Source organism: Microchirus variegatus (assembly GCF_963457635.1).
Source record: "Microchirus variegatus genome assembly, chromosome: 3".
Lineage (NCBI taxonomy): Eukaryota > Metazoa > Chordata > Actinopteri > Pleuronectiformes > Soleidae > Microchirus > Microchirus variegatus.
The window spans coordinates 20,703,671-20,723,840 of record NC_139804.1 but is presented as its reverse complement, the minus strand read 5'-3'; the positions used below and the strand labels follow the sequence as shown (position 1 = coordinate 20,723,840).

General features: G+C 39.9%; 1 protein-coding gene across 1 annotated transcript in view; it reads left to right on the top strand.

Annotated features, from left to right (window-relative positions):
• Positions 1–20,170, top strand: part of sgsm2 (small G protein signaling modulator 2) — a gene marked incomplete at both ends in the record, with an annotated part of 72,109 nt that overhangs the window by 34,478 nt on the left and 17,461 nt on the right. Inside the window, 10 exons of the mRNA XM_083886477.1 lie at positions 7,068–7,236; positions 11,553–11,720; positions 13,018–13,085; positions 14,910–15,058; positions 15,181–15,315; positions 15,651–15,775; positions 15,985–16,052; positions 16,563–16,726; positions 17,205–17,337; positions 17,549–17,683. Of these exons, the coding sequence (XP_083742603.1) occupies positions 7,068–7,236; positions 11,553–11,720; positions 13,018–13,085; positions 14,910–15,058; positions 15,181–15,315; positions 15,651–15,775; positions 15,985–16,052; positions 16,563–16,726; positions 17,205–17,337; positions 17,549–17,683 (1,314 nt within the window). The remainder of the gene's footprint in view (positions 1–7,067; positions 7,237–11,552; positions 11,721–13,017; positions 13,086–14,909; positions 15,059–15,180; positions 15,316–15,650; positions 15,776–15,984; positions 16,053–16,562; positions 16,727–17,204; positions 17,338–17,548; positions 17,684–20,170) is intronic.

Here is a 20,170-nt window from a genome sequence, read left to right as displayed (position 1 = left end):
ACCACCTCTGCACATGGCAGACTGTGTGCATGTGTGTTACCTCTAGAGCATTTCTGCCATAAACACAGACCTCCTAAGTTTAGGTTAGGGTTAAGGCTGTCCAAATGAATGGAAGTCAATGCAGTGTCCTAAGAAGTATAGCCGTGAGTGCACATGTGCCTGCGTTATCCATTAAAAATAGATCCAAGTGTGCAGCAAACGTCTAGTGAAACAAAGAAATGGCAAAAAGAGTGAATTTGTACCTGCTAGAAAGAGTTAGATTTTTCGGCCTCAATTCCTTTTTTTAGTGTAGGCTTTATTTGACTTTGTTTGGAAACGATTGAGCCCACCCCAACCTTGATAAATCCTACCTTTATCCCTTGGCTCAGCGCATGGATCTCCACACACCCACTCTTTGCACTTACTCTATCTTCCTGGCTTTTCTTTCATTTTACATCCTACTTTACTTCTTTCTTTCTTTGCTTCTCCTGCCCTTTGATTTCCATTCTCACTCACCTCTGTTATAATTGCATTTAACTAAGCCTTGCCGTGAAACCACCAATCCCTCTTACATCCACTGCATCATGTGACTAACCGGAGCACAGCCTCACACCAGATGCTGCAGAAAAACGTTCATCGTGTTCCTCTCTCCGTCCGCCGTGGTTCAGAAAAGCAGGCTAAATAATTAGTCGTGGTTTGGCTGATCTCTGCACACAGCCTCTGCTTTAACGGTTAATTTCCAGTGGCAACCAAAAGCAGATGCAGATTGGTCGCCATGCCAACCTGCCTGACCCTTTGACCAAATCTCTTCTCTATACCTCCCACCCTCCTTTTTCCTTCTACCATCCTTCCATCCCACACAATAGAGCAGAGAAAGGCGTGAAAAGCGGAATGAGTCAGTTCAGAAGATCCTGATCCATTTCCACAGCCGGTGCGCACACGCACACGCACACACACACACACACGTGGGGAACTGCTGACACTGCTGTTGATTTCTCTGACTTGTTGGAACACTTATCTTCACAGAGTAAATATCATAGGCTTCTAATCGCCAGTTCCATCTATGCTTTCTTGGCTCCCTTTAACTCAATGACAGAGAAATACCTGATGCAGCAGCTTCCCACGTTAAGCCTGTCCAGCTACACTATCATCCTCGCAGATTAATTGCATCCTCTTGCTACTGGAAGCTGAAGTTCTTTCAAGCTGCCACCATCGATAAAATACTAGCAGATTCTTTTTAAGTCTAGTAAAAGTCTGTTTATTAAAGCTGAGCTAGACAATTTAATTTTGTCGTTATGTGACATAGTAGTTTTCATATTCAAATGATGACATAATGTTTATGGTTCCTCTTCTGCTTCTTTGTTCCACTTTTGTCAGTGGACTGTGATGCACGGGAGTGAGTGGTAACTAAAAACCTCAATTTCCTGTTGGAAAAGGCTGTCTATCAGTAAGGTGTGATCAGTGACCACGCTCTTGAGATAGTGTTAAAGTGTTAATTAAACTGACCGGGAGTTTATCAGGTGAGCTTTTTGTCAAGTGGCGAACATCTGACCCGCATCGTATCAGGAACACAATGCAGGTCAGATGTCTTGACAGGTATTACAGTGGATAAATACCTGGGGTTTTCCCACCAGTTTGTCAGAAATAAAGAAGCCTCTTGGATGAGAAGTCTGAAACAAACTAAAAACGTGATCCTGAACTGTTCCTTGGTTCCTTGGTCCCTGGTTTTGCAGTGGAGAGGGTCATAGATAGAATTCAGCAGAAAAGGCTTTAATTGGCTCATGTTATTCTGAATAGAATAACAAATCCAGTGTTGCACAATCACACTATCAGTGTCATTACTAAGGATTATGAAAATATGGTAAACGGTATCTTTTTTTTTACATTATGTTTTTTTCAAGCCTCTATCCAGTGAACACAGCAGTCATATTAGCAACAAACGTTTGATTAAGTAAAATAATATCAGTTGAGAGGTCTCTCTGCTCTCGCCAAGGTCTGTGTTACTTTTGAAGCATTTATTTCTGCGTGACTTTTCCTCAACCACATCATGCAGCTAATGCAAAGTATGTGATGCTTCATCAGAGATGGTCATGCACAATAATGAATTATGAGGCAGATTAATGGAGAAAACAATTGAGTGAGAGGATCAGTCCGTTTGGTTTCCACAGAAACAACTGCATTAGAATGAAGGAAAATCTCTATTTCTACTCAAATTTACTCCAGAGACAGAAACCCATGTCAGTAGCTAGTTAACATGGACACAAGTAATCAGAATAAAAGCCTGATCAAAATAAAAATACATTTTGTAATCATGCCAATCTGAAAATTCTGATCTGATACAGCCCATCTGGAAACTAATTTAATTCCGAACTACTGGGCTGATATATGCCGATCCTTATTCGAATCTGTGTTCATATAAACATTCAATCCGATCATGACTTCCTGGTTTGGTGTCTGATCCATGTAAAACATGAAGTCTTTCTGTTTTATTACTGCTTTGTTTTTATTCCAAATAAAGAATAATGAACAGACACGAAAGGTACAGACATAGAAGAAGAGGAAAATGACATAGATAGTGAACAGCGAGGGGACGAGCAGACAGAGGCTTCTGCAGCACTTCTCATGTCAAAATAGTCCATTACAAATTAACATGTGATGCATGTGTACTCACACCACAGAATGATTTCATTTAGCGTACATATAAACGACAGAACTGTAAATTCCAATAAGAACACATTTTTTTATGTCAAATAAAAATTTTAATGATCTAGTGGTCAAACTCTCTAGATCAGTGGCTATCTTTACACAAATAATTGGAGTCTAAGCCTTATCAGAATAAAAATGCTTCATGTCTGAAAACCCTGGTCCGATACAAGGATGGTTTATGCCAATCATCATTCCGATCAGTGTTCATGTAAACATTTGTTCTGATTGTAAAACCTAGTCTGGATTAGACACAGTTTTCTTATGAGAGATAAAGAACTCAAGATTGTAGGGCATAAAAGTGCTTGGATTGGTGTAAACGTCCTCCTGTCCTCTCCCTCAGTGTGAACGGCTGAGCCTGTAGCTTCATCACAGAGCAGAGACAGAACAAACAAATGTAGTGTTTAAAAAAAACATGATAGACAAAAGACAGTCACAGATGTGAGAGACGAGGGAAGTGAACCCGATGGTTTACTGCAAAGAGATGAGCAATGGAACAGCATGTGTTTACAGTACAGGTGAAATTGGAACCTCTTCCCTGTCAGCAGCTTTAATCTGCCAGAATAAAGCTACTGTGAACATACAGAGAACTTTTCAAGCTGCTGTAAATCCTCCAGCCTTTTAGCACTTCCTCTATTGCTCCAAGATGAGCAATAAAATCAAACTATTAAACCCATAAAGCACAGTTTTTTTCCCCCAGCATAATATAGAGAGGAGAAACACAAACATGCAGCTAAAAAAGCTCCGACATGCTGTACGCGGTGAAGACAAGCTTTTTGTCCAGACTTCATTAAGTTATTCTCTGTGGTGGCCTAATGTTTGCACAGAGAGTCATTTTGCATGGACCTAATCCTTTTTTCATTTGTAAGCAAGAACATTATTAACACTTAGATCACTGGAACGATCAGAAGATGTGCAACAAATGGAAAAAGAGGTAAAAGCATCTGTTTGTATTTGCCTGAATAATCAAGTTACACTGTTGCTTTTACCATCAGATCTAAAAAGCTCATTATAGCTGAGCATTAATGCAACAATTACAGATGGAGGGAGGCAGCTAATGGATCACAGCCAGACTGTTTGCCTCCATTTCTCTCTCATTTTCTGCTTAATAGTTGACGCATTTCTATGGGACATTTGCTGTATTTATGTGTCTCTTGTCCGCCAACAAAAACGCTCTGCGCTTTGGCGTAAACATGTCCAAGTCCTGTCCACAGTCCAAGATCAGTTTGACAGCAAACATCAGATTTAATGTGTATTGTTTGGGTGATATTAGGACAATGATGGTGTGTTTTTGTCAACAAGATGTTAAAAAAACAATAATGTGGATATGCATGTAAATCAGAAATGTCATTTTGATTTAGAAAAAAAAAACTTTTATCAAACAGTTTGGCAGAGCTGTTTACTGAAGAGTTGGGACTCTATTTTAACGCTATAACACAGAGCGTAGCCCATTTTGCATTACCGTAATTACACTGCAGTTTGTGTTAAAGCTGAGAAGTTGCAAGTCAAAGCCAACATGAGGTTATTACGGTAACTTACCTTGCCCTGTTTCAGGAAGCCGGAGAATTAGCGTTTTTGTCGCCAGAGAGGAGAGCGTGGCAAGAACACCTGTACATGCAGTAGTACATTTTTTTGCCTGTTTTTGCACACTGAGGACAACGATTCAAAAAAATGCTATTGTAAAGATGCAAAACATGCAGTAAATTGTAAATAACTGCCAGATATTGGAATTTATTCTGGAGAAATGGTCAAAAGCACTTGGTTACAGGTCCTTTTATGGTTAAATTAAGCAAAAAAGGGTTAATGATCAAGGCACATTGCCAGGTGAAAAAATGCAGCTTATAAACGTCAATGCCATATAGAAGAATATAAACAGGGAGTGTATATAAAAAGTGAAAGGGGATCTAGTCTTCCACATCCATTCTGAGGCCAACCAGGAAATGTCTCCACTTGTTTTGTTTTTTTTGTTTTGTTTTTTTAAACAGTTTGAATGAAAGACTATTGGAAAATGAGTCAGAGCATCAGTTAACCTTTTCAGAGTAAATGGTCTCTGCTGCTCAGATCTCTGAACAGAACATGATGTCAGTTTTGTAAATTATGTTCCACTTTTAGAGAAAATAGACAACAAAGTATTTATGTATTACATAATTTGTGAGTGGACACTATATAATGTGATTGACAGCTGGTATCGTCCAATAGGAGCCTGGCTCTGACTATCTGGTCGCAAAATATCACCATGGAGGCTTTAAAACAGTGGTTCCCACCATCAGTAAAATAAAAATACATTACAATACAAAAATGCTTCTATTGCTAAATGACACATGATGTGTGAAGACTCACGAGTCTGAAAATTACAATCATGTCAAATTGTCAAGTGGTCTACTTTTGTGACCTATTCTATTTTTCTGTCTCTGTTTCCACGCTGCAAAGAGCCAATTTCCCACTACAGAGATCATTAAAGTTTCATGATGTCATCATCCTCGGTAACGAACGGAGGACGTGGGTGCACACAGTGTAAAAGGGCACAATTAGTGAGCAGCTGCACTAGGTTACAAAACTCCACCCGTCTAAATATTTGAAGGCATTTGCTCCTCACTTCTATTCGTGGCGATGGTGTTGGTTCTGATTTAATAAGTGACCATCACTATAATGGGGTACAGAGAGAAAAGCGCTCACTAATAAAAATGATATGTCTGCACACATGTGGCTCCTGCAGCAGAACACAGAGGAAGCTGTTCTGTGAAGTTTGAGATTCACACAATGTTATGCCGCTCATTTACATATGAATACATAACAAGTAGTCTTCAAACATACCGCTTTATTGATTTATTTTAGCATTACAGAATAAAAAACATTATTTGTATGTATTCCTGCAGTTTTAAATTCATATTCTACTTTCGCTTTTTCTTTCTTTAGTATTTTTCTAATCTTTGTGAAGTATTTTATTTTAATTATCACATAATTTCAGAGGTAATGGTAAATATCTTCGACAGTGAAAGTTGCTCGTGGTGAGAGGTGTGCTCGTGAAGACATGAACTGCTGCTGAGCTGAACACCACTGTGTTGGATTTGTCACATCCAGAAAGAGAAGGGTTATCTGTGATTCTGTCAGCTCAGATTTGCTGTGGCTAAAGCTCTGTGTGGCTGTCGTGCCGGTTCAGCACAGATCAGGACTTCGCCTGACCTTCTTGGTGTTGGGACCTGGAGAGAATTGCACCTTCCACCTGTAGCTTTACTGTGCTTAGTGTTGCAGTGGTATTAAGATAAATAATGTTTTGTCATGTTGTCGACATGATGAAATTCTCCCTGACCAATTATTGGCCATTTCAACCAGCTCTTTAGATCTTATATAAGGCTAATGCAATGTATTCATGTCTATATGTGTATGTATACAATTAATTATGACCCATTTATGTATATATTATATTCCCCTATCATGTTTATAATGTGTATTTATTTATTTATTACTAATTTTATTCATTTAGATAGATAGATACATCTAATATTAGATGTTTTTAATGTTGAAAGGTCTTTTATCTCCGACACTGGAGCATCTGTTGTCTATTTAGAGTCTACTTTTAGAGCCAGTCTATTCAAATGGCGGGCCGTGGCCCTGAGTGGCTCAGCCTGTGGTTCCACCAGAAATAACTGAAGAAATAACAAGAGAAACACTTTTCACTGTCCCTCAAAGATTCCTACAGTAATCTGATAGGTTTGATAGCAGTGTTAGTTCTTCTGTTAAAGGCACTTTGAGATGTTTGTGGGTCGTATATGACATTATGTTCATTGCATTTCAAAGATAAACAAATGCTTTTATTTTTTAATTTAACACAGTCACAGCTAATGCTGTGCATGTTTTTATACAAACAGGTATGACCAAAATAATTGTATTACTATTACTAGCACTTTTTGATGTATATTTTAAATTTGTCATCACCTGCTGCTTACTGGCTGCAACTAAATGGCCCAGCTACATTTCTTGGATTGAAAATGTGGCACCAGCTGAGTTTTTAATTGAATAGTCCTGTTCTAGAGGATACTGTAACTCAATTTAATTTCACAATTTATGTGTGTGCGTATTTGTGTGCACTGCAATAAAAAACTTTAAATAAAGTTTTGTATCGATGTACAAATTTTGAGAAAATGCCTTTGTGTCGCCTTCTCGAAGTTTAGAATATCCCAAGACAGGAGAAGACCGAGTATCTAAACATCCGAAATTTAATTCGAAGCTCTCCAGCCATTTTCTGACAGCAAACCTCCATCTTTTTAGTTTACTAATAACCCGCCGTCCTCATGTTGAATATTTTACGATCCTCAGCCTTTCTCCTCCACTCTCGCTCTTTGTCAGTATTAACGTAGCCTCCGTTTGTTTTCCTCTTCCTGCAGCTGCGATCGAGGCATGTCTGGGTCACCAGCTGAAGAGACGGGCTGCTGGTTTCCTCCGCAGTGACAAGATCGCCGCCCTCTTCATCAAAGTCGGCAAAGTTTCCGACACAGCCGGTGAAGTTTGCCGTAAAGTGCAAGAACAGCTCCAGCAGCAGGCAGATCTCACCAGGTTGGTTTGACAGCAATTCGTTTTCTTGTTTTCTAATTACTAATGCATTGATTTTAAATAAATAAATTACTTATGTGCGACAAAGAGGAAGAGCTCACTAAATCCTGCTTGAAACCAAACATTAATTTCAGGTTTAAGTTTCAATGAATCATTTTGTGATTGGAGTGTCGCCTCAAGGGAACATACCTGACACCACAATCAGAATTTAATTTGCTTAAATTGAGTGACTGGGACATCTTCATTAGAGAGGAGGAGACACTCTTCTCCATTACAGCTGTCTTTGTTATTGTCCATAATGAGACTCACAGTGTAGATTTAATTATTCACCAAGTGATCAGCGAGTCAGATACAATGCTATTACTCGACTACCCTGTGCCCACTGGTCACAAAACCTGTTTAAGTTTAAATGACGTGTTTTATATATGTCATAGATGTAGTTTTTTTTTTTTTTTTTATATTTAAAAGGGTAATTTGCAGTGTATACATTTGTTACCAATGCTTGGATAGACATTTATTATATTAACTATTATTTAACACCAGTTTCAATGCCAAGCTACACACACAAACAGCTGTGAGGTCACTGCTGCAAATATATTATTTATTGTTAGTTTATTCATCTTTTCTGTTGCTCACCAGAGTCAGTGCCAGTGCAGCTGTTTATGAAAACACACAAGTCTGATTCACAGAGACTCTCTTTGTATTATTGTTAACCACCTTTAGTATTTTTTTAGAACATTTATTATTTATGTATTATTAAAGAGCAACACATTTTCATGACAATGATGGATTTTGGGGGGATTTTTTTTCGTACTACTCGTTGCACTTTAGCTCAACACAAAACAGCATGTGTATTTATTAATTATTTAGTCCCATAAATATTTATTTACACTTTCACTGTCATTCTTTGTTTATCAGGTCATTATCTATCTCTGTGTGTGTGTAAAACACACAGTAACACACACATATGACACCTGCAGACACAATTTCTTGCCAGTGGGGTGTTTCCCAAACCTGAGCGGTCTGTGTACACACTGTGATAAGCCTCGGGCTTATGCATATGTATTTCAGTGTTGATGTGTGTACATCCAGAGTATGATAAATGGCTTTATCTGCAGGCACTTAGGTACTAGCCCAGCTGTTTGCAAGCCCATTAATTGTCCATTAGCCAGAGCCACATGGCTACCACACATCTCTCCAGGGCTGTGCCGCAGAGGTTGAGACATGGAGGAGGCAAAGCTTTGAGCTTCAGAGAACACACCTACAGTACACACAGTAACGCACATGTCCGTGTAAATGATTTACAAAGAGTACGACAACAGGCTGACAGTAAGGCTGTGCAGTGAAAACGTGTGATGTAGGTTAGCTGAGATAAACGGGTTTGAGTAAACTGAGCGTTGAACTCTCTGTCCTCATATCAGCCACCATCTTTTGTTCATCTGTCAAATCTCATTGGCCTTTATTTCCCCAGACAGACTGCACACAACATTACAGGCTATTATTATTACTGTGTGTGTGTGTGTGTGTATGTAACCACGAGAATGCATATGACACACACAAACAATCATACACACTCACGCCCCCCCCCCCCCCCCCCCCTTCCCTACCCACCCATTTTGTCATCCCATCTCAGTGCTCCAGAGCTCATTTACCCTGGTTGCCATAGCAACATGGTTTGTGCCACTGGCAATAAAGAAAACAGAGAGCATGATGGGAAACGAGAGACGGAGTGAGAGAAAGAGAGAGAAACTGTGACCATGACATCAGTTTCAGTGGTGGAGGGAATTATAGGAACGGCATGTGTGTAGATTTGAGCGTTTGCACAATTAATTCTTCTCTGTGTTACCAGTTTTTCTTAATTATCATCATCATAAGGAATCATAAGGAATATGCAGGTTACTATGGTCTGGCAACCTTTGACTTTACACTGCATTGAGCTACTACCCAGCAGCAGTAGCAGCTGCTGTGATGGATTATGTGAATCTTAAATTGTAAGGGATTTATAGATATATAGGTTTCAAATGTCACTGGAATATATAAATATCAGCCGTTATCAGATTATTTATTTAACCTTTATTTATACAGATCAGTCTCACTGAGTCACAAATTCAGACAGAAATACAGAGGTACAGTAAAATCAAAGATCCAAGCAGAGCAGATTCAAATGCTAAGAACAGGAACACATGCCCTTGAAGATCGTTTGACATCTTCTGTCCACTTTGATTGTAAAGTGTTCCAGGTTGAAGAGGCAATCTGAATGAATTTAATTATATTTCCTCATTTGATTATATCGGTTGTTTTTATTCTGAAAGTCCTATCAGCAACAGCAACACAGACACACAGGTGACAGGTGACAGGTGAGCTGTGATTAAATAGAGCCACTGGTGATACAAATAATCAATAGTGGATATTTAGTGTTTGCGCCGTTTTTGCTGAACTGTCAAACTCACTGACTCTTCAAAATAAGAGTCAACCAGTGTCATGTGAAGATGCAGCAGCTTTAGTTGAAGTGATTAGTTGCTTTGTTTACCTCTGAGGAGAACACAGTAGGCCGACTCAAATCAAGCTGCATCTCACATCATACACACTGAATCTCAAGGCCTAATGCTTCAACTTGACATATTCCTTTTTTCACAATCATGTGTATTTGTCAAGCGTGTTGACATTTGTTGACATTTCATATTTGTAAAAGAGCAAAGACAAAGCAGAGTATAATGACAGACGACACTCAGAGGAAACATTTCCATAAGAGAGAGATTTGTGCTCAGAAGCAATACATCATGAAAAAAGGAATGGGGGTGTTCACTAAATAATATATGCACACTGGATTAGCACAATGCTCACTCAGACTCACAGATTAACTGTCAGACTTTGGTGGGCAAAGGTCATGGCATCAAAATCATGTTTTGGTCTTGTGAACATTAACTGTTTCCCGGATCGCCATGGCAACAAACAAAAGTGGGGGGTTATAACAAATAGCCACAGCTTTCTTTGGTTCATGAGAAAGCAAGTAGTGATCTGTAGATTGACCGTAGGATTTAGAGATTGGTGATTTATGCACACAGTGGGCTGACGCAAACAACATATCGATCGAGCAAAGCAGCTAAACATAGAAGAAGCTTCTGAGATATTTATGGGCTGCGGTATTTCAGGATTTAGAAAGAGTCCTCTGCTAATCAGAGGGTTACTTCTATCATGTTTAAAATCAACCAGGGTGTAAGTGCTTCACACGGTCAGTCAGCTATTGCTGTTTTCTTTATATTTCCAGTGTGGCTTCTATCAGATTATTTTTCTCTGTCTATAATCTGCTTCTGAAGACATTAGAGGACAGATTAGGAGATCAAGATCTTTCTTTCACCTCCTCAGTATTTAAATACAGTGGAAGCATTAATAAAAAGCGACGCATGACACAAGAAGAAGTTTTAGGCAAATCCAAAGAGACATTTCCCATTTAAATTACACTGCAACAAAGTGGAATTGAGAAAAAGAAAAACCCTGTCTGTTTTACATTCTGTCGTCTGTCGCTGACATCATCTTGGTGTTCCCTCCAACACACATTCACACTCTCTCACACACACACACACACACACACACACACACACACACACACACACACACACACACACACACACACACACACACACACACACAGGAGGGGAAGACAAAGAGGGAGGGAGTGAGAAACACACACTTAAAAATATTAGCGGACTGCAAAAGTCGTGACTAGAGACTCGTGACATTTTACACAAACGCACACCGGGATATCTAAACATCGTGACTGTTTTTCAGCTGAAGTGTGTGAGTGTGTGTGTGTGAGTGGTTGTGTCTGATTGCTGTACAAGTGTTCCAGATCCAACTTGGTCTGGGATGAAACTGCTCCTCTCGCTCCTCTGCCACCATATATTTCACCCACCCATTAGTTTCATCTAAACTGAGAGATTAGAAGGAGGTGAATGTGTTGAATGTGAGAAGACGCTACGGCACAAAAAAGACACTTTTTGTTTTCTCTTTGTACTTTGTTGTGCTGCTTTTTCTTTGTTGAAATACGCAAATCGTTCCAAATGAATTTCCTACAAACAGATGCACCTGTGCAGTATATTTATGTACATATGTTTGAAATGCCAAAAATCATGACGGCAAAACTACAGAGCCCCACACTTAACATGAAAACAATAGATTTAGACTGGAAATGAACTACAAATATATCCTTAGGTACAAAACACAGTTAGGACCAGGTTGTGTTCAGAGCCTCTGCTCTAATAAGCACTCATCAGTGTCTCTGTACTGCTGTTAACTGACATGTGGTCTGTGTCCTACAGGAGAACTCAGAGTGTGGGACATGAGCCTCTGAGGAGACAGGGCTCCTCCACCACCAGCCGCCCCCCTCAGCCCCTCTCTGCTCAGGCCATCAAACACATCTGGGTCCGAACGGCGCTCTTCGAGAAAGTGCTGGACAAGTTAGTGCAGTACATTGTGGACAACTCCAGGTGATTTGTTTTATTCTTTACTCCCCTTCAGGCTTTGTTATGTGTGATGCATCACATCACAGGTAGTTACACATGTGACTGTTACTGCTACAAAAAAGAAATATTACATTTAAATGGTGATTTTTTTTTTGTGGTGGTGGACTGACAATGACGTTGGCTTTTCAATGATTTCAGCACCATGGACAGCGTCAAACACTTTCAAGTCATTGTTCTGTATGACTACAACAACTGAATTTAAACAACGATGTTGTTTTTAGTCAGTGTGAATTCACGGGTGTGTGTCTATAATATACATACTTATATTTGTTACCTCTGTAGGACATTATCTGGCATAAGCACTGCTCTTGTCCGAACCAGTAGTCCTCATGGAGACCAATGAGATTTGAATTGTCGTTAGGGTCAGTTTAGCCCTTAGAACACAGGGCATTTTGGCTGCTTTTCCCATTACTATGTTTAAACATAAAGTATATACAGAGGGTATGAGAATGTGCAACAAGTAGTGTTTAGTGTTGATGAAAAAGAAAATAGATTTTCACCAACTATATAACACACCTGAACAAAAAGAACTCAAACTGTTTACAATCAGATTGAATTTGTGAAATGTCTAATATGTGACAGTTTAAAGTTCACTTGGCTCGTTTTTATTAACAAAAAGATAAGAAAAATACGGTCAATTTTGTGACACATAAGAAGACGAAGCCACCACATATCTGTGCCACATGAGCACTAAGGGTTAAGATTAGGTAATAACTGGTAATGGTTAAAGTGAGGGATTTGTTTAGGCTGTTTATATTAATGGAAATTAGTGCAGTGTCTTGAAGAAAAGTGACGCAAACTTATGTGTCTGTGTGTGTGGAGAAGGAGTTTGAGTGTGAAGGGACTGAATGAATCACCCAACACTGTTACATGTGACAAGTAAAAATGATTGGTTGTTCAAAAATAAAATCTGTTCAGTTTCTTGGAAATCTAATATTTTACTCAGAGCACAGCAGTGTACTATTGGATGCATTCAGGTTGGATATACAAAATTGTGTCAAATTGTTTAAAACAGCAGCTGGATAACCTGTTATACCTGGTTTTGTGAGTCAGGTCACAGGTAACATGGTAAAAAGTTAAGAGTGAAAAGAATGAGCGCAGAATGAAAATTCTACTCATAATACTTAACAGCCCACACTACATTAAAACCACAAACACATTTTAAAGTTGTAATGATGATGAGGACTCATCATTAGAAACTAATGACAGTTTAATCATGTCTTCCGCTAATTCACATTTTCCTGTGTGTTTATCACTGCAGTAAATACTACGAGAGAGATGCTCTGATGCATGACTCAGTCTTCGGGCCCATCTTGGCAGCCCTGCTGGGTAAGTATATATCAGACTGTGCATCAACAACCAACAGTCAGTAACAGCCAGTAAAATGTGTACAAAGCTACAGTACCTGGAACAAACTCGAGTGAAAGACACAATTAGGTAAATGTATTACAGTTGTCGGAGGAGTTGACATCATAGAAATTACATCAAATTGGAACTAAACTATTACGGAGGCAACAATTAGGTGTAGTTTTGAAAATGGAGATTTTCCTCCACACACTCTAAGATCTCAAAAACATTTCTGTCCACTTTAAAAAGTGAAGCAAACAATGTTAAGTGCTGTTAAAAGCACACAGGTGATGATATGACTGTAAATGTAACTTGTCAGAAGAGACAGAAGCAGCAGGAAACTGTGACCAAGAGTCATGACACAAAGTTTAATAATGAGACAAACTGAAACATACAGGCAGTCAGGCAGGAACAGAAAATCATGTAGGCAGATTGAACCAAAGAAGACAAGATGAACAGACAACTGGCCGAGGAAAAATACAACACTACTGTACACTCACACTGTGTGGAGCAGTTTATCAAATGCACCTCAGCTGCCTGTGGTGGACAGGTACGGTGTTGCTCATACACTTATGTGTGCAAATATTAGACAAAAGTGTTTTGTACTCCCACGGTCAGAGCACATTTAAAAAAAACAACCAAGTTTGACCAAAGTGCTTTACAGATTTAAAGGCATAGCAACATCAAATGTATAAAACATCAAATCGATAAAAATAGTAGTAAAGCAGTAAAATAGTGACACAATAGAATAGTAAAATGGTACTCCATAGAAGTGTCCAGGTTGACTTTTTTTATCCTGAAGTGAACTCCAAAGAGAAGAGGTGGGTCTTTAAAAGCTTTAAATTTAAAATGTCCAATGTCCAGATTTAATTTCCATGGGTAACTCATTTAAATTTTTAGGGAAAAGGCCTGATCGTGCTGGATCTTTAATTTGGAGTTCAGCGCATCTAAAAGCAGCCTATTATACCTCAGATCTCGGGTTGTAAAAGAAATAGGAAGCCAATAGAGAGTGCAACACAGGTGGTGTAGTGGTAAGTGCTGTTGTCTTTGCAGCAAAAAGAGCATGTGTGTGGGTTTTCTCTGGGTTCTCCAGTTTACGTCCACAGTCTAAAAACATGCAATATGAGGATTAGGTTAAATTGGACACTCAAAATCGACCATAGGTGTGAGTGTGAGAGTGAATGGTTGTTTGTCTGTGGCCTGTGGCACTTGTGATGGACTGGTGACATGTCGCCCTATGTCAGCTCGGATTGGCATCAGCAGCCCTGTGACCCTCATGTGGAGGATAAAGCAGTAGACGATGAATGAATGAATGAATGAATGAATGAATGAATGAATGAATGTTGTATACGCGTCTGTTTTTTGCTACTATTTGGCAGCGTCGATATCAACCTCTGACACATTGTTTTAAGGGGTTGCATAAGTTATAATTATCAGTATGATAACAAACATAATCCATCAAAACTGCACTTTTAAATATAAAGCAATATCTGTTATTCAAACCATTGTCAAATGAGTTCACAGAATGCTGATTAAGTCACACAGCTCCACACAACTCTCTCTCTGTTTCTCAGTATAGACAGCTGTTAAGATCTCATGTCCCCCAGTGTCAGGTGTGATTGACAGCTAGTATTGTCCAGTAGAGGCAGATTGCAGGTGACATCTATGAATTTATGGTAACAAAACCTCAACATGGGCTGAATTGCAAAATCTTTTTATGGGTGACGTGACCAATGAAAGTCACTTGAGTACGCCGCTCAGTAACCATGTTGTGATTATGTCTGGATGTGTTTGTTGTGTTTTCAGTCGGACCTTGTGCTCTTGAGTACACCAAGCTGAAGACATCAGACCATTTATGGACTGACCCCTCGGCCAATGAACTTGTCCAGCGTCACCGTATCCATGGAGCCCACAGAAGTCAAGACACCACACCCAGCCGCCGACCTGCTCTGGGGGTGAGTGGAGGCTGATTGGCTTCCTTAGTCCTTAGGGATTGATGGAGTTTGGTGGTCAGAAGATATGATCACTGTGGATTAGTGGGATCATGGGAGTTTTTTGGAATGCTTTGCTATTTCAGATCCGCAAGAGGCAATCCAGTGGCAGCATGTCAGAGGACAGGTTTGCTGCATCAGCAAGGGAGTATGTGGAATCTCTTCACCAAAACTCCAGAACGCACCTTCTCTACGGCAAAAACAACGTCCTGGTGCAGCCGGTACGTTACATACTCCAAAAAACAAAAAAAATCATGATATTTTCTTGGTTAAGAATCGTAATTATGTCATTTTATTTTATGTTTAATCAAATTACCTACATAAAACATGACAGGGTTGAGAAACAAAATCACCTCACAGGATGAATTAATTGCTCAGTCATTACTGTGTTACTGTATATTGTACTGCTGTAATAAAGAGAAGAAATACCTGAGTACACTGAAGAAGAGAGGTTGGTTTGGTTCACAGTTCTCTGATTTCAACCAACGAACTGGTCCTCTTAAACAGGGTTGTCTTGTCACATCATGTCCTTCATCTTTCCTCTTCCATCTTCCAGAAGAAGGACATGGAGGTGTTGCAGGGCTACTTATCGCTCCACCAGGCTGGAGATAACCTGACCCTGAAATGGACCCCCAACCAGCTCATCAATGGCACGTTAGGAGACTGTGACCTGGAGAAAAGGTAACACTTTATTTGTGTCTACAGATAAAGGCATATTAAGATACTTAAAAAGGCTTTAAATTCCCTACTTTTCAAACCATATCATAATTTTCCAGTGTATAAAAAATATACAGATGATACATATCATACAAATCATGACAAAGCATTTACAGTAATGCAGTATTTTCCTCCTTGTGAGACTAATCCAAAACACGATTGTTCTCTTTCAGTATCTACTGGGATTATGCACTGACTGTTCCTCTGCGCCAGATAGTCTGCATCCACTGCCATCAACGTTGTGAGTTAACAGCCATTCATTCCCATTCACACGGCATCAGTCAGCCCAAAGGCTCTGGACACACCATCCTGACTGTCGTCCTTTGGGCAGTTGATGACTGTGCGTAGTCCTTGTCTGCATCGGCGCTTTTCAGGCATCCCTCAGTGTGAGAAATCACAGAGATTGGCTGTTTAACTGCAGCCGATTAGACAACAAGACACAGGAATGACAAAGCAGACAATCAACCAATCGCGAAGTCCGTTCGTCTGTGTAATGAGTGACTGTACTTCGTTACTTTACCGGCTGTGTGCTCGTCAGCAGTGTGCAGTATATGAGACAGCAAGATTTCTCCACATGCCAAGTTTAGTCAGCTTTGCAGTTGGTCATCATGCTTTGCCTTCAGACAACTCTCAGGGTGGTGTTACCCAGGCCGAAGTCATCAACAAGCTTCATAGAACTGTTTTCTTGTTTCTTTCACTTGTCTTTATAATGAATGCCTAACACCAAGTCCCCCCCCTCCCTCTTCTCCAGTGGATTGTGGTGGTACACTAGTTCTGGTCAGTCAGGACGGTATCCAACGGCCTCCACTCCACTTCCCCCCTGGTGGTCACCTCTTGGCCTTCCTCTCTTGTCTAGAAACAGGTCTCTTGCCGCGGGGTCAGCTAGAGCCTCCTCTCTGGTCACAGAAAGGCAAGGTGGGTTAGAACTGCACTACATTTAAAAAATAAATAAATAAATACATTGTCTTAACCCTGTAATTATTTCAGCTGCACAGCAGTGGTAATTAGCGTGGTGTAATCTTGGTAGTTGTTGTTTCTTTTCATGACATTATTCTGAACCCTCAATGATTTAATTTGATTTGAAGTTTATTTCGAGTCAACAAGAAATAACAAAACAACAATGAAGGAAAGAAAAAAAACATAAATTAAACTGACACATGTTCAAAATGAGTGGGAAGAAGTCTAGACTTATCAAATCCCACTTATCCTGTTTCCAATAAGTGCTAATAATACTAATAACTATTATTATTCATAAACAACTTGAAGTACACACATCATCACATAGAAAAGGACATGGACCAAACACCATGATCTAAATGTACACTTTACATTGCAATTACTTTTTGTTTTGTTGTTTTCTGTGTATTTTTATAAACATGTGTGCGTCCCACAGGGAAAGGTATTCCCTAAATTAAGGAAGAGGAGCAGTGCTGCCCGGCTCATTGACCAGGACAGAAATGGTGAGGAGCAAACAGCTGCTGACTATGTGTTTCGCATTGTCTACCCAGGATACCACTACGATGCCAGTAAGTAACATTTACATTAATATGCACACAACATTAATGTAATCCTCTTCTGTGTCTTTAACACTCATCACTGTGATTTTTGAATTATTATTATTATTATTGTATGTAGGTTTAACCCTTATATGACGTATCAGTCCACAGTGCACATGTTGAAGCGTGTGGGACGCCACTGTTCTAACTGTGTTCTCTGTTGTCCCACTGGTGCAAGCAGTCACTATAAATTACCACCACACCACGGGCAGCCGCGCTCCCTCGCTGGACGATGACGAGGAAGAGGAAGATAGGCTCCATGCTATGATCTCAATGATCTGCTCGCGGAACCTCACAGATCCTAATGTCATGAAAGGTTTTTATCACCTTAACACACCCACCCAACCCCAATGCCCTTCCCCACTCGTGAGACCTCACCTCAGCTTTAAACATTCGTCCCCTGCCTCCCACACCATCGCTCTCTTTGGTCCTGTCCCTTCCTTTCCTCCTTACCTCACTCCAACCAGCTTTGTCTGCCTGTGTGTGTGCTGCCTGACACCGAGCCCAACAGTGCCAAGCATCTTGGGGTTGGCTTTATTAACTAAGTTAAAGGGAAATTCAGGATGAATAACAAAAATCTGAAATGGGGAACCTTTTTTTAATGATTGTCATATATGAGAAGGAAAATGAAGCACTGAAGAGCTAATTATCAGAAATCAAATACATTAGCTTATGCTGTAGATGTGAACCAGTCCAACAGTCACTAAGATAATTGACATCCTCTAACTGTATACTATAGACACTCTTAAATGAAAACAAAACCTAGTATATGGCAAGACAGTGACAGGGGTGTCGAACTCATTTTAGTTCAGGGGTCACAGACAATGCAATTTGATCTCAAGTGGGCCGAACCAGTAAAAAAATAGCATAATAACCTATAAACAACAAGATCTGCAAATTGTTCCCTTTGTTTTACATTTAATGAAGTATCGTTTTACAAAATCTTTATGAACAACCTGAAACTTCTTGAGAAAAATGTGTGCAATTTCAACAATATTATGCAAATGTTTACCATTTATACATGTGCAAGAACAACTTACACATCACATTTAGCCGCAGGTATCTGAAACTGATAGCATTTCACATGATGATCAGACTGTGATTGGACCCTCGGGTGGGCTGGTTCTGGCCCGTGGGCCGTATGTTTGACACCCCTGGGCTAGATTATACTGTGCATGTTAGATGTACCTGTAGTGGTTCAACACTGTTGTGAAACCACATTATAAACACAGTAATGACATCGCTGTGTTGTTATATGAATTGTGTCAAGTTTCAACCCTTCATCATCCAATGTTGGCTCAGTCAGTCATTACATAGATTTGCGCAATGGTTCCAAAGTCTTTCTAGAATCACATACACGGCAGGAAGCCGGAGGACCCAGTTTACAATGGAAAGATGATGTTGCTCGGCATCTGCTTTGTCAGGCAACTGTAACATGTTTTCATGTCCCAAGTGTGTAAGGAAAAAACGCAATTAGCAAAATGCTACGTGTTGCACTTTTTATTGAACATTCTTCATGAATTCATGCTGGCTCAGTAATGTTGTAGCCACATTGCAGTACTTTAAAACACAGCTTTAGCCAGTTTAATTTAGTTCTGTGTACCACTGTCATCAAATCCTAATGCCAGATGTTACGTATTAAGAGTAGCTATGAGATGCTCGTGCAGTTCTGCACATAACACTGAAGTGAACACTTACATTGTGCTGCCTGCTTTCTATCTGCAACTTCCAAGAAAGAGGAGCAAAATTAGCAACCATACAAGAAACTTAAAGCCATATCACACTGGATGCAGACGTGCTGTGGTAGCCAAAATTACGCATTTTGAATGTATTTTTAAGACTCATGTTGTAGGTTGTGTGTGTGACACCACAAGTGTGACCCAGTCGTAAGGGAAATACAGTGGAATTCATCACAGATAGGGGAGTTTAGACAAAGCAGGCAATTTGGCTGTGGCCCCGAGCTGAGTGGGATCCTCGCCAAGAACAGCTCATTACGTTAATCCACAGCAGTGACAATTTTTGTGAGAGTAATCATGCTGCCAAACACTTCCTAATTTCAGAATGGTAACCACAAAGCACACATTCAAATAAGTTTCCTGTCAATTCAGGTTGATACATTCTGCATCAACATTGTGTTTCCATTGTAAATGACTGATAAGAGTACCCGAATAACCGGTGTGCACCATCCCAGTTTTTGGCACCCTTGTGTTGGGGTTCCAAGCGCAGTGGTCCGTCACTTACAGGGTGGAACTAGACTCAGTACAGTCCACTGATCAGTCGACAGATATTTGATACTTTCATGTGACGGTAGGGGAAAAACACAATGCTCTGCAGGCTTCTTTCAAATAAAGCATGTCCTCTTGTGATAAGCAGCCATGTGTCAAAAAAGAAAGCTGGACAAAATGCTGGATGTCCTCCATTGCTGCCCCTTGTTTACTGTGTTGCAATTTTATGTTTTGTGGGATTTATGGGCAGATGACACTGTTTGATGCTGGACACAGTGTAACTCTCACCACCTGGCCCACACACAACCTGGCTCATGGTGAACTTTCCCTAATCAAGCTGAACTGTACTGTACTACATGGTGATAATGCAGCTTTAATAGTTTCTTGCTTGTTTTCCCAGATTATCCCAACCTTTCTCAACATACATTCTCAGCTTCGTTGTTGGTTAGATTTGCTGTGTGTTCTTTTTTTTGCTGGTGAATTTCAGCTACAGCTGATGGTCGTGAACACTTTGAAATGAAATAGTCCCCTCTTGAGACGATGGCACATGCTGGCGGAAGAAATCAAGTTGAAGCTTG